Genomic DNA, 13,526 nt, shown 5'->3' with positions numbered 1-13,526 from the left:
GGATTGGCTGCGGGGCCGCGGTACGTATAGTGGGTGGGACCTGCGTGCGTCACGCCCCCACGGGCGGCTGGGCGCTTAGCCTAACGCCTCCACTTGAGCATCCGGCTGGTGGGTATGTCCTCCAGAGTCATGGACTCTGGGAAGTTGGAGAGTCGAGGAGTCCGGTTTCAGTGGCTCCGTTTCCCCGGTTACCGAATGAGCCGCACTTCACTCGAGGTTGGGCTGCCCAGGAGTAGGTGCCAGTTTCATAAAGGCCTGAGGGAGTTCCTAAATGCCCAACTTCAGCCTTCAGGTAACGCCTCTTCAGAATTTCTGCGCCTGCCTTGTGTTTAACCTCGGAGCCTACTGTAACGGAACGGGATTACTAGAATAATAGCTGACGTGTACTGTACTGTACATTTATGATGATCCCGGCACTGTTTCAAGTGCTTGCTATATGCTATATTATTAACACACACACACACACACACACACACACACACACACACACACACACACACGCAGAGTTGCTCTGTGTAGCCCTGGCTGTCCTCAAATTCTAGAGATCCGCCTGCCTCTGCTTCCTGAGTGCAGGTTTTAAAGAAAGGCGTGTGCCACACCACCACTGCCTGGCCCTCAGCCTCTTAAAATTAAATTACAGGCCAATTTAGAAGTGCTAATGTGGGCTAGAGAGATGGCTCAGCGGTTAAGAGCACTGACTGCTCTTCCAGAGGTCCTGAGTTCAATTCCCAGCAACCACATGGTGGCTCACGACCATCTGTAGTGGGATCTGATGCCCTCTTCTGGTGTGTCTGAAGACAGTGACAGTGTACTCATATACATAAATAAATCTTAAAAAAAAAAAAGAAGTGTTGATGAAGAAAAAGAAGCAAACCAAAGAAGAGCTTTAATGTTAGAAACTGTAGGTTAGTCACAGTACGTGCGTTCATCAGGACTGTACTGTTCATTAACTTTCTGCTGGCTACATGTAGCTTTGCATTCTTCAAATGGGAATGTAATACAGGTGTAAAATGCACATTTCAGACCTTGTATGGGGAAAAATCTTTTAATATTAATTACATAGCGGAGTATTTTTTGGCATGCTGGGTTAAATAAAATATATTAAAATTTCTTGTTTTAAAACCTTCTGAACATGGGTGACAATTAGAATTACTTATGGAGAAAAATGGGGAGCTGACTCAGTATAGAGCTTGTTATGAAAGCTTGAGGGCCTGACTTTGGATCTCCAGTACCCAAATAAAAAGCAAGGTGCAGAGCAGAGCATGAATGACAGTCCACGGCTTTAATCCAGCACTGGAGAGGCAGAAGCTGGTGAATCTCTGTGAGTGTGAGGCCAACCTAGTCTATACAGCCAGGGCCAGATAGACCCTGTCCAAAAACAGCTGGGTGCAGCAGTTTTTGCCTGTAATCCTAACAACATGGCGGTTAAGACAGAAATGAGAGGATTCCCTGGAGTTTGCTGCTCAGCTAGTCTAATGAATCACTGAGTTCTGGGTTTAGTAGCAGAAAATGTCTTGAAAAACAAGGTATGGAGTCATTGAAAAAAATACGTAATGTTGACATCTGGCTCTACAGACCCCCATACATGTGAACAAGCATGCAGGCACACACAGGAACATGTATAAACAATACAAGTTATAGTAATTTGTATCTTATTCCTTTTTTTGTGACAGGGTCTCTCTGTGCACTTGGTGCTGTCCTGGAACTCAATAGATCAGGCTGGCCTTGGACTCATAAAGAGACCCACTGGCCTCTATCTCCTGGGTACTAGGATTAAAAGCATACATGTCTTGTTTTGTTTTGTTTTAAGCTAGGCTCTAGTGGTGTAGATTGGGCTCCTTTCAACTCTTCCTCTGCCTCCCGAGTGCATGCCTTATACTTCTATTGAACACTGCCACTTTAGAGACAAAACAGTGCCGTTCTGAAGGCATTAGAAAAACTGCTTGAATAAAAATAGGGGGAGACATATAGGTGGGTGGTGCTGAATATAGAGCCCCAGGGCCTAGCACATGCTAAGTTTGTGCTCTACCAAGCAACTGCTCTTTTCCCCTCTTGAGGCAGGATCTCTCTTTAGCCTAGGGTGGTCTCACTTTTTTGGCAATCCTTCTCCCTCAGAGTCCTGAGAATGCTTTTGAGCTTGGGATTGACCAGGGCTCAGCAAAAGCTATCTCAAGGAGTATTTGTGGTCTCAGATGGCTACTCCTGATTGCCAGCTTGACTACATCTGGAATGAACATCCAGAAATGGAGGATACAGCTGGGATCCAGATCTTGATGCTGGAAGACACAGGCTTCTGACCTGTATCTTGACATAGAGATTTTGAGGCATAGTGACCATGAAAACTTTGAGGCCCAGGCAAGGTAGTATATGGCTTTAATCCCAGGAGACTGAAGCAATCAGATCTCTGAGTTCAAGGTGCAGGTGTGATGGTATACACCTTTAATCTGGGCCACATTTTCTGCTGGAGGCCTACGTAAGAACAATGGAAGAGGGAAAGCTCTCTATTCTTTGCCTGCTTGCACTTTGCCAACACATCTGTGGGAATGAACTAACTTCTTCCAGCTCATACAGAAGACAGAGTGGGACTGAGCCACTACTAAATACTTGGACTTCCACTCACAGCTGCCCATTGTTTGGTTAGTTAGACTGCAGACTAAGTCATTACAATAAATTCCCTTTAAATATATGGAGACATTCCATAAGTTCTGTGACTCTAGAGAACCTCTATGGTCCCTCGAAAAGACCCAGCAAATAAATAGTGGGAAGTGTCAGTAAAGTCCAGGCAGATAAATGTTAGCAAAAGTTTGTATCACACAGCTGTGTGTGGGATGCTCAGTCCTTGTGGCAGTTAGCATGTGAGATCCCAGACGTTTTCATACAAAGATAGTGTGCTCCCAGTAACAAATACGGATACGGAGGAGTAGATAGGAAGGAAAACCCTGTAACACCTTGGTCAAAACCGTATTTGTGATAACTAAAACAATAAATGCAAAGATAAATTAAAGGTAGATCAAGTCTATCTCAGGAAATGACCAGTTGTATGTACACTTTTTTTTTCTTTTTCCTTTTTCTTTTTCCTTTTTCTTATTTTCGGAGCTGGGGACCGAACCCAGGGCCTTGTGCTCGCTAGGCAAGCGCTCTACCACTGAGCTAAATCCCCCAACCCCCCATATGTACACTTTTATATAAACACATATATGTACATACAGACTAATTTTGGGGTTTTTTTTTTGGTTTTGTTTTGGTTTTTTTTTTTTTTTTTTTTTGGTTCTTTTTTTTTTTTGGAGCTGGGGACCAAACCCAGGGCCTTGCGCTTCCTAGGCAAGCGCTCTACCACTGAGCTAAATCCCCAACCCCAGACTAATTTTGTTAATACACACATACATTCTTTTTCTTTTTTTTTAAAGATTTATTTATTTATCATATACAAGTACACTGTAGCTGTCTTCAGACACACCAGAAGAGGGCATCAGATCCCATTACAGATGGTTTTGAGCCACCATGTGGTTGCTGGAATTGAACTCAGGACCTCTGGAAGAGCAGTCGGTGCTCTTAACTGCTGAGCCATCTCTCCAGCCCCTCTTTTTCTTTTTTCTTCTGTAAATTAACCCGTTTATTGCAGGCCAGGCAGGTCTCAGATGGTAGGGAGGGCTTCTACTGGTCTTTCAAGGCCCTCAGTCTTCTGATGGCAGACTTCACTGTGACTGCAGAAGTGGTACTGTAAGTCCAGGCCCCGCTGGCCACTGTTTTCACGCAGGAACCACAGTGCCAGATGCCAACAGCTTGTCTCTTCATCTTGGTCTTGCCATAGAAGGAGCAAGTGTACTTGGTGTGCTGGCTGATTTCAATTTTCTTCACCATTTTCTAGACGGAGGGACCATAGCGGGTCCTGTATCTCCCCACAATCCTGACCTTCTTAGTGCGTTTAGTCAAATGGCCAAAGCCCAAACCTGAAGTACATTTTTTTTCTTATGGATACTTTGATGCATAAACATAGATTGGTGCTGGGTCTTGCTAAGGACATAATTTCCCTAACTGAATTTTGTAGTCCTGACATCAAGGGGTTACAGGTCTGTGTTACCGAAGCTTTTCCTTTTTTTTTTATGATTTATTTATTTCATGTATGTGTGTACACTGTCACTATCTCCAGACACACCAGAAGAGGGCATCAGATCCCATTACAGATGGTTGTGAGCCACCATGTGGGAACTCAGGACCTCTGGAAGAGCAGACAGTGTTCTTAACCACTGAGCCATCTCTCCATCATCCCTTGGAACTTACTATGTAGACCAGGCTGGCCTTGTTCTCACAGAGACCTACCTGCCTCTGCCCCATTAAAGGCATGCACCACCATACACAGCTTTTGTCTACTTTTTCCACTTAGATTTTTCATGTTTCTTCTATGTTCTCTCATGTTTTCCCTCCATTTATTTATTTGGTTGGTTGGTTGGCTGGTTTAGTTTCTCCGGAAAGGGTTTCTCTGTGTAGCCCTGGCTGTCCTGGAACTTCCTCTGTAGACCAGGCTGGCCTTAAAATCAGAGAGATCCAGCTGCCTCTGCCTCCCAAGTGCTGGGATTAAAGGTGTCTGCTACAAAAATCAACTATTGGCTTTCTTCTTAAAAGAAAACACTGTCTCAGATTAGCCTTGAACTTCCTATGTAACCAGGGAAGATGACTTGAACTTTTAAAAATATTTTAAAAGGAATCTCATTTGTTTTGAGATAGGGTCCACCCCTCGACTCTGTGTAGCATGGAACTCGCTATTTGGTCTCCGATTACAGATTACACCTGCTTCCTGCCTTCTGAGTCCTGACTAAAGGCACGTGCTGCCATGCCTCTCTATTCTTGTCCCAAAGTATTACAAAGCCTTTCTAGCCAACTGATAGAAGTCTCGTTGAGGGGTTGAGGATTTAGCTCAGTGGTAGAGCACTTGCCTAGCAAGCGCAAGGCCCTGGGTTCAGTCCCCAGCTCCAAAAAAAAAGAAAAGAAAAAAAAAAAAAAGAAAAAAAAAGAAGTCTCGTTGATTTGTCACATTATGTTCCTTACCCCTATTTTGGAAAAGTTCTCTGTTTTTAAGAGTTTTAGGGGTTGGGGATTTAGCTCAGTGGTAGAGCGCTTGCCTAGGAAGCGCAAGGCCCTGGGTTCGGTCCCCAGCTCCGAAAAAAAAAAGAGTTTTAGGTTTGGGGCTGGAGAAAGGGCTCAGTGGTAAAGAGCATTCTTTGCTCTTCCAGGGGACCTAGGTTCAACTCCTAGCACCTACATAGCAGCTATAACTCCACTTCCAGGGATCCAATGACTACTGGCCTACCTGACACCAGGCACACAGGACATGCATGGACATATGTGCAGCCATGCAGGCAGAACACTCATATACATTAAAGGAAAGCCTGGGTTAAAGACACAAACTTTGCCATCACATTGCATGCATTTAGTTTTAAATCTAGTTTTACAGTTAATTGTTTTATGTGTATGAGTCTTTTGTCACATGTATGCCTGGTGCTCTTAGAGGACAGAAGAGGGTGCTGGATACTCTAGAGCTGGAGTTACGAGGTTGTGAACTGCTGATGTGGGTGCTGGGAACCAAGCTAAGCCCACAGCCTTTGGAAGAGTAGCAAGCACAGTTAACCTAAGCTGAAGAAATACATTTTTTTAATGTGGTTAAGACTTTAAGAATAGCATTGGATTTCCTGTTTGTTTGTTTGTTTGTTTGTTTGTTTGTTTGTTTGTTTGAGACAGGGGCTCATGTAAAGAAGTTGCCCTCAGGGCTGGCGAGATGGCTCATCAGTTAAGAGCACTGGTTGTTCTTCCAGAGGTCCTGAGTTCAGTTCCCAGCAACTACATGTGGCTCACAACCATCATTAGGGAGATCTAATGCCCTCTTCAGGCAGGTGGATGTATATGCAGTAGAGCAAACATTAAATAAATTTTAAAAAATTATTTTTTTTTCCAGAGCTGAGGACCAAACCCAGGACCTTGTGCTTGCTAGGCAAACGCTCTACCACTGAGCTAAAATCCCCAACCCCAAGTTTAAAAAATTAAAAAAAAAAAGTTGACCTCAAACTGTGTAGATCAGGCTGGCCTTGGGTGGGCTCCAAGTGTTCCTCCTGCCCCTCCATACCTGGTCTTTAAGGTCTCTCTCTCTGCCTATCTATTTATCTATCTATATATGATATATTTATTTTGGTTTTTGAAACTGAGTCCCTTTCTTTTCCTGACTGTCCTGGAACTGATATATACAATAGGCTGGCCTTGAACTCAGAGATGTACCGGCCTCTGCCTCCTGAGTGGTGGGATATTAAAGGTGTGTACCACCAAGTCATATTTCTTTTTAGGTTTCTTAAGAGTTTTGCATTGGAACACACTAGTGCACAGGCTGGCCTCAAAACTCCCATATAGTCTTCTGCCCCCTTTATCTCCCAAGTGCTGGATTCACAGGAGTAAAACATCACATCTGCTTCTCATTTTCTTTTCTTTTTTACTTTATTTACTTTATATATGTGAGTATGCTGTTACTGTCTTCAGACACACCAGACCTGATTATAGGTGGTTGTGAGCCACCATGTGGTTGCTGGGAATTGAACTCAGGACCTCTGGAAGAGCAGACAGTGCTCCTAACCACTGAGCCATCTCTCCAGCCCTGGTTCTCATTTTCTTTTTTCTTTTTTTCTTTTCTTTTCTTTGTTTTCGGAGCTGGGGGCCAAACCCAGGGCCTTGCGCTTGCTAGGCAAGTGCTCTACCACTGAGCTAAATCCCCAACCCCTCATTTTCTAAGAGATAATTCAAACACACATGATGATTGTCTCTAAGCTGTTTAATACGACCAACAAAAGAAACCTGGGGACATGCTCACCATTTCCTCAGGGTTTAATTCATTGTACAACTGTGATCAAATGGATTAATATTAACATTGGACTAGGTTCTCAATGTCACAAAGTCTACTACCTTTGTCCTTATTTTGTTTTTACTTTGTGTGTATGAGTGTGTTAGGGTTTCACAGTGAGTTGAAGCTGTGCTCAACCTATGTAGCTACCCTGAATTTTTTTTTTTTTTCCGGAGCTGGGGAACCCAGGGCCTTGTGCTTGCTAGGCAAGCACTCTACCACTGAGCTAAATCCCCAACCCCTACCCTGAATTTCTTACTCCCCTACCTTCACCTCCCAAGTGTTGGGATTATAGGATTTTGACACCACACTTGGATCAAACCCAGGATTTCATATCCTCAACCCCACCCATATACATGTGTGTGTGTGTGTGTGTGTGTGTGTACATGTAACACACATGCATGTGTGAAGGTAAGAGAAGAACTTGCAGGGCTGATTCTCCCCTTCACTATGTAGATTCTGTAAGGTCCAAAGGAAACTCCATTTTGCCAAGTTCTGACAGAAAAATCCAGCATTCCTCAGGAATTTGTGGAGCCAGTTTCATCACTGGAAGGAACAAATGGTATCTGTGGTCCCTGTTAATATACCAAAGTGCATGCTGGCATCCAGGCTCCTTCAGTGTCACACATGCCTGAGTCCATGTTGGTATACAAACTCTTCTCAGCTCTTCCCACATCCCCTCCTACTCTAAATGTTTCCAGGTCATGGGCGTCCCTCTCCCAGCTGCTTTTTATCTCTGCTCTTTCAGCTGTGCTGTCTTTATTTCTCTCACTCTCTTTCCTCCTTTTTCCTCTCCTCCCTCTCTCGTTTCTGCTCCTGCTTCTCTCACACCTACAATAAAAGCCTTCCTTTCCTTTGTCTGTGGTGGCGGAGCCCACCTCTGACCCCAGCACTCAGGAGGCAGAGGCAGGTGGATCTCTGAGTTCCAAGGCTGCCTGATCTACAGAGTGAGTTCCGGGACAGCCAGGGCAACATAGACTCAAATAAAATCAAACCTTCCTTGGAGTGGTCATATCATCCGTTTATACAGGTTTTAGGGATCAAACTCAAATCATCAGGTTTAGCTGATGAAAGAGTCTTTACCTGTGTTAAGATGTCTTGATGTCTTGGCTGGCCTTTGCTTAGATTTTCTGAAATATAGGTGTGCCCATGTAGCCTAGGCTAGCCTTGAACTAGGATTCTTTTACCACTGCTGTTATGCCCAGGTGCTGGGATTCAGGTGTACCATCAGGCCAATTACCTCTGCCTTTGAAAGAGCATCAAAAAGGTGGATGCTACTCAGTTGGTAGAATGCTTGCCTAGCATCATAGAAGCTGGGCTTGGTGCAGGCCTATCATCTCGGCTAGTGGAGGGTGTTAGGTTCAAAATCTTCTGCAGCTGAGTGAGCGTCTAGAGATGGTTTAGTTCCACTTTAATAGAAACATGGTTTATAACCATCTATAACTATAGTACCAGAGGACCTAGCACCTTCTTCTGGCCTCCAGAGATACCACCACAGTACACTTAACATGTGTAGGCAAACCACTCATACACATAAAGTAAGTACAAATAAATATTTTAAAGAAACAATTTACATCATGAGAAATCTGAAACCTGTTTCCCTCAGTTAAAAGGTACTGGGATGGGGAGCCAGGCTGATCCAACCTAAGGCTTTCCCTGAGGTCTGATGTGTGGAGGAATGACTGCTTAGCAGAGCCAATAATGGTCTGGGGCCAGGCCCCAGGGGAGCTGCTGCTTTATACTGAGAAACCAACTCTTTCCCCCTAAAGGTCCCAAGACTGCCATGTGCTCCTCTGTGATGCATTTGTGTCCCCTTTGCTCAACATTGCTTGGTTAGCTTTCTGCTGACTTCGGTCCACTGTAAAACAGTTTTCTGATGATTCTATCCCATTTTCCTGTATACAAGATGCTATACTTAATAGGATAAGTTGCCTTGGGGTGGCTTAAGATATAGCTTGGGCAAGGCTCGATCCCATACTTTCCTTTCCTTTCTGATCCCTGGTCCTCTACTGGTCTAGTTCAGAAGTGAAAACAAAAACAAAACCAACTCTGAATCTTGAGTTGTTTGGGAGAAACGATCAATTTAATAATCCTTTTTTTTTTTTTTCCGAGACAGGGTTTCTCTGTGTATCCCTGAGTATCCTGTAACTCTGTAGACCAGGTTGGCCTCAAACTCACAGAGACCCACCTGCCTCTGCCTCCCCAGTGCCGGGATTAAAGACACTCACCACCACCTCCTGGCATCTGATTAACTTGTTAAAACATATAAATAGCACCTTGGGAGTCCACACAGTGTCCTTGTTGTCCAAGAAAGGAAGTATGGTTAAAAAAAAACAAGGATGAAGTTCAAGAAGTCTTTGTCCGGCAGCTCAAGTAAAAGTATTGGAGAAGTGAAGGTCTATGCCTTGACCCACAGTTGAGAGGTGGGTTGTATGATGTATGATGGGAAAGCATTAGGGGCGATTTTGGCTATCAATTGCAAAATGCCAAAGGTTAAACTCTGGCCCAGTACCTACAGTAACATAGTAAGGAAGAACAAAGTAAAAACTGGATCACTACGGTGGTGGTACTGAGTGGTGTCCATCTACAGTAGAGAGTCAATAGAGATGGAATGGACCAAGGACTCGAGATCACAGTCGAAGTCCTCAAAGGACATGTTCTCCAATGGACTGGGCCAGGTATCTTGTGTCTCCATGACAAAGTTCACTGGCTGCTTCTGTAGGAGCTCAGGGTCAAAGGCCACACCCCGGAAGAAAGGGTGGGCCTGGAAGTGATGCAGGTATCGTAGACGGTACAGAGGGTTCTGGCATAAGAGCTGAAAGAAAACAAAGTATGAGACTAGGGTAAGAGAGACTGAACAGAGATGGTGCCAAAGGAGCAAAGAGTTCATGGAGCTGGAAGGCAGGCAAACCCTAGAGCACAGAACATTCATAAGAGAGAAACATGGTGACTGGATGGAGTGGTTGGGAGGGCTGGTGAAGAAAAGGGAAATGGCTTTGGCTTTTCAGATAAGGTAGCACTGGCCTGTGCTCTTCAAAAGGACCTATCTGTCCTGGATGAGGATTTAGGGAGGCAGAAGCTCAGGAATGAAATCTTCAGTACCAGTTAGAGGGGAAATGGTTAGTTAAGTCACCTCAGTCCCCATCGAAGGAGGGGGGGGTTTGATGGGAAATACCACCTTAATGAGGGTAGATGGGAAATAAATGAGGGTAGATGGGAAATAAATGAGGGTAGATGGGAAATACCACCTTAAAGAGGGTAGACGGGAAATGCCACCTTAATGAAGACATGATGAAGAGCTCGGCAGTCAGAAGAGAGTGCATCCTTACCTCATGGAGCAGGAGTGAGAGCTCCTGATTAATAGACGCTGGGATCTCAGATCCACAGTGGGTCACACTTGCCAACATGGTCAAATGATCTCTCTCTGCAGCCACTGGGAACTAAGGTAGGGGGTGCAGTAAGGCAAAGCTTTCTAAAGTCTTTTTCCACCACAAACCATTCCCTGCTCAACACCAGTCCATTCTCTCACCTTACCAGCTGCCAGAGAGAAAAGCAATACTCCCAGGGACCACCAGTCAGCAGTGTGGTTGTAAGGCCCACCACTCAAGACTTCTGGAGCTATGGCATGAAAGGTACGTGTCACTCACATCCTCAAGCCATCTTCCCCACCAGCTTTAGCTTCTCTCTCACCCATGTATTGAAGAGTGCCACAGATAGTATAGGCCCGTGCTCCCTGGGATAGGCGGCGAGACAGACCAAAGTCTGTAACTTTCAGATGGCCTACGAAGTAAGGAAACTGTGTTCAACCCATGTTTGTTTTTTGTTTTAAGAGGTACCACTGATCCTGAGGCTAGGGAAGAAAAGACCTACCTCGTTCATCCAGCAGGATATTCTCCATCTGAAATCATGGGCAAGAGGATATTATCTTACTCTTTCCCTTTGGCTTTGATTTGGTTTTTCATTGTTATTTTTGACATCTGGTCATACTGTGTAGCTCAGGCCAGCTGGGAATTTGGTATATACACCAGAGTAGTCTCAAACTGAGACACTCCTCCTGCCTCCCAACAGTGCTGGGGTATAGACATGTATGGCCATACCTGGCGCTCTTTCACATATAGCCGCTAGCTGGAGAAGGTAGTCTACTCAGCACTCAAGCCTGTACTTGGAAGACTCACACCCAAATCCTTCGCATCCATAGGAACCCAAATCAACTATCTGCTTCCTACTGCCTTCTCAGACCTGTTGAAACGTCTTGGATTCTTGTTCAACCTAAGAAAGAAGACTTAACTCTACCTTTACATCACGATGGATGATGCCCAAGTCATGGAGATAGCCTGTGGAGAACAGTGAGCATGGCTGTGTCTCCCAGTTTCTTTGTAGCCCCTATCCCATCTCTACCCTGGCTTCCAAAATTAAATATTCTATTTTCCTCCCCACTAACTTAATTCTCCCCCTTTCATTTCCTTTACCGCCTTTTCACTTACAGAGTACAAGGACCAGTTCAGCTGCAAAGAGACGGACAGAATCCTCTGGAAAACAACCAACAGTGGACCACAGGGAGTAGAGATCCATGCTGCAGTAGCTACACACTGCAAAGCACCAGAAGTCTAGGCAATACTGAGGTCTGTACTATAATGCCTGGGCTTAAAGCATTATGGACCTCTTGCCCAAACTAATGCCACCATCTGTTTCCCTCTTGTGGAATACAGAAATGCTATGAGGAGCGGAGCCAAGGAAAGGCAGAATGTCAGGTGGGAAGGGCAGTATATGGACCTTTTGGGGAGAAGACAAAAACCCAGTCACTCACTAATAAAGAGGTGTCGTTTCCCCTGCCAGCTGTCCCCCAAACTGTGTACAAAAGGATGGTTGATCTGCCGCTAGGGACAAAGAAGAACAGTTAGGAAAGAACAGCCTTTTGACGATAAATATAGCCAAGAAATCATGTGTTGCCTTGTGTAAAAATGAACTGGGGCTTCACTTTCTGATTCAGAACTTATTTGGGACTCTCCCAGCAAACCCTGGAGCCAGCACACTGGCTTAGGAGCACAAAGATACTTTAGGCAGAACCTGGAGCATGTCCACAGCTAATAACTACTTTTCTCAGGATTTACGTTGATGCTATACTACACCAAGATGGAAACATACAGGGAAGGCAGAATCAAGAAAGCAGGTAAGCTGGAAAAAGGAAGGTACTTTCCCCACCAACAATCCGGTTGTTCAGTTCTTTCAGAACTCTGCATACCTGGATGCTAACCTCCTCCTTGCACTGCCTCAGGGTATCCCGCTGTAGAACTTTTACTTTGGGTACCACCTACAAGTGGAGAGGCATTGCAACTCATGAAAATAATGCTCCCTTTAACTTGTTTCCCTAATCTCTGGAACTAAGATTGTAAACAGGGACTGCTGAGTTAAGCTGCATGGCTTCACTCATACCTTCACTGCAAATACAGCATTCTGGGCACAATCTAGCACTTTCAGGACAGTTCCAAACGAACCTTTAGCCACAAGGCCTAAAATCTGAACAAAGAGGAGGGCAACTGAGACTGGTTGTTTCTAGATCCCTCCCTAAAGCACTTCCCAGGGACTGCAACGACCTACCTTCAGCTCCTGCTCTTTAACAGGCCGCATGGGAAACTCTGGTAGAAAGAGGCTGATGAACTGAGGCACTGGCCATTCAGACAGAGGCTTCTCTAGCAGCAATGGGGCTGGCTGGAGGAGCTCCTGATGTAGGCACTGATGCCTCTGTAGTTCCCACAGTTCTTCCAGACCTGACCTGATGGTCCCCATACCACACCAGAGGCTCTTCCAGCGAGCCCAGTGACCCTGGATGTTGCCACCCTGCTGAGAAGGGAGCCATGAGGCACTGCAGGTCCTGCCCATTTTAACAGGTACTCCTTCCTCTAGTCTTAAACTCTAGAGCAGTTCTCAAGCTTCCCAATGCTGTGACCCACACAGTTCTTCATGCTGTGGTGACCCCCAACCATAAAATTATTTTTGTTACTTTATAACTGCAATTTTGCTGTTATGAATTGTAATACAAATATCTGATACGCATGATATCTGATGTGATCCCCATGAAAGGGTTATTCAAGCCCTAAAGGGGTCACAACACACATGCTGACAACCACTACTCTAGAGGGAAGGAAAATTCCCAGGCTTTGTGATGTGACCAAATTTCCTTGACATATTCAAAATCTCTGACAATAACAATTGTTTTCTCCACAACAAAACAGGAATACAACTTGTGCATGAGGGGGTTATTCACATTATAGCCTCTATGCCCACCCCAACATTGGGTGTCAGTGACAGGCTCCTAACTAGGCACTTTCTAGCCTCAGGCCCCTACTCACTTCCCTCCCATGGGTAGCCAAAGCCCCATACCCTACCTTTTGAGGAGCAGACACTCGGGTGTGTTGTCCCTGTCGACAGCTCACTGCTCCCATCCCCAGCCTCTGCCTCCTTTCCTTCTGCTAAATCTGCTGTCCCAGTTACATAAGCAATTCCTCCCTCTGATGCTGCATTACCCATGAGCCTCCCCTTTTCCAGTGTACATGGACCCATCAGCTTTAGTTCAGCATCACACCCCAACTGTGACTGTCATAAGACTTCAAAGTGGAGGAGAAAGACCACAGTCATTAGAGGGGTA

General features: G+C 45.1%; 1 protein-coding gene, 1 long non-coding RNA gene and 1 pseudogene across 8 annotated transcripts; 1 reads left to right on the top strand and 2 right to left on the bottom strand.

Moving 5' to 3' along the window:
* The first annotated feature begins 59 nt into the window (after positions 1–59).
* Positions 60–12,055, top strand: LOC148002985 (uncharacterized). 3 transcript variants are annotated; one of them, XR_015631843.1, is made up of 5 exons: positions 60–292; positions 10,418–10,512; positions 11,079–11,226; positions 11,367–11,502; positions 11,985–12,055. It is a non-coding gene; the product is annotated as an uncharacterized LOC148002985 (long non-coding RNA). The 3 variants fall into 3 exon arrangements; XR_015631842.1 differs by lacking the exon at positions 11,985–12,055 and having other exon boundaries at positions 11,367–11,709; XR_015631841.1 differs by lacking the exons at positions 11,367–11,502; positions 11,985–12,055 and having other exon boundaries at positions 11,079–11,320.
* On the bottom strand, positions 3,584–7,521 carry Rpl37a-ps13 (ribosomal protein L37A, pseudogene 13; annotated as a pseudogene).
* Positions 6,794–13,408, bottom strand: Rskr (ribosomal protein S6 kinase related). 5 transcript variants are annotated; one of them, XM_087569499.1, is made up of 12 exons: positions 13,267–13,408; positions 12,479–12,721; positions 12,314–12,397; positions 12,123–12,191; positions 11,688–11,757; positions 11,365–11,469; positions 11,174–11,214; positions 10,751–10,778; positions 10,571–10,660; positions 10,410–10,498; positions 10,210–10,320; positions 6,794–9,695 (listed from the first exon to the last, which is right to left on the bottom strand). In XM_087569499.1, the coding sequence occupies exons 1-12, from the start codon at positions 13,321–13,323 to the stop codon at positions 9,465–9,467; spliced, it is 1,218 nt and encodes a 405-aa protein (XP_087425625.1). In that variant the 5' UTR covers positions 13,324–13,408; the 3' UTR covers positions 6,794–9,464.
* Between the last annotated feature and the right edge of the window lie 118 nt (positions 13,409–13,526).

Source organism: Rattus norvegicus, chromosome 10 (assembly GCF_021556685.1).
Source record: "Rattus norvegicus strain SHRSP/BbbUtx chromosome 10, alternate assembly SHRSP_T2T, whole genome shotgun sequence".
NCBI lineage: Eukaryota > Metazoa > Chordata > Mammalia > Rodentia > Muridae > Rattus > Rattus norvegicus.
This window is presented reverse-complemented; position numbering and strand designations above follow the sequence as displayed.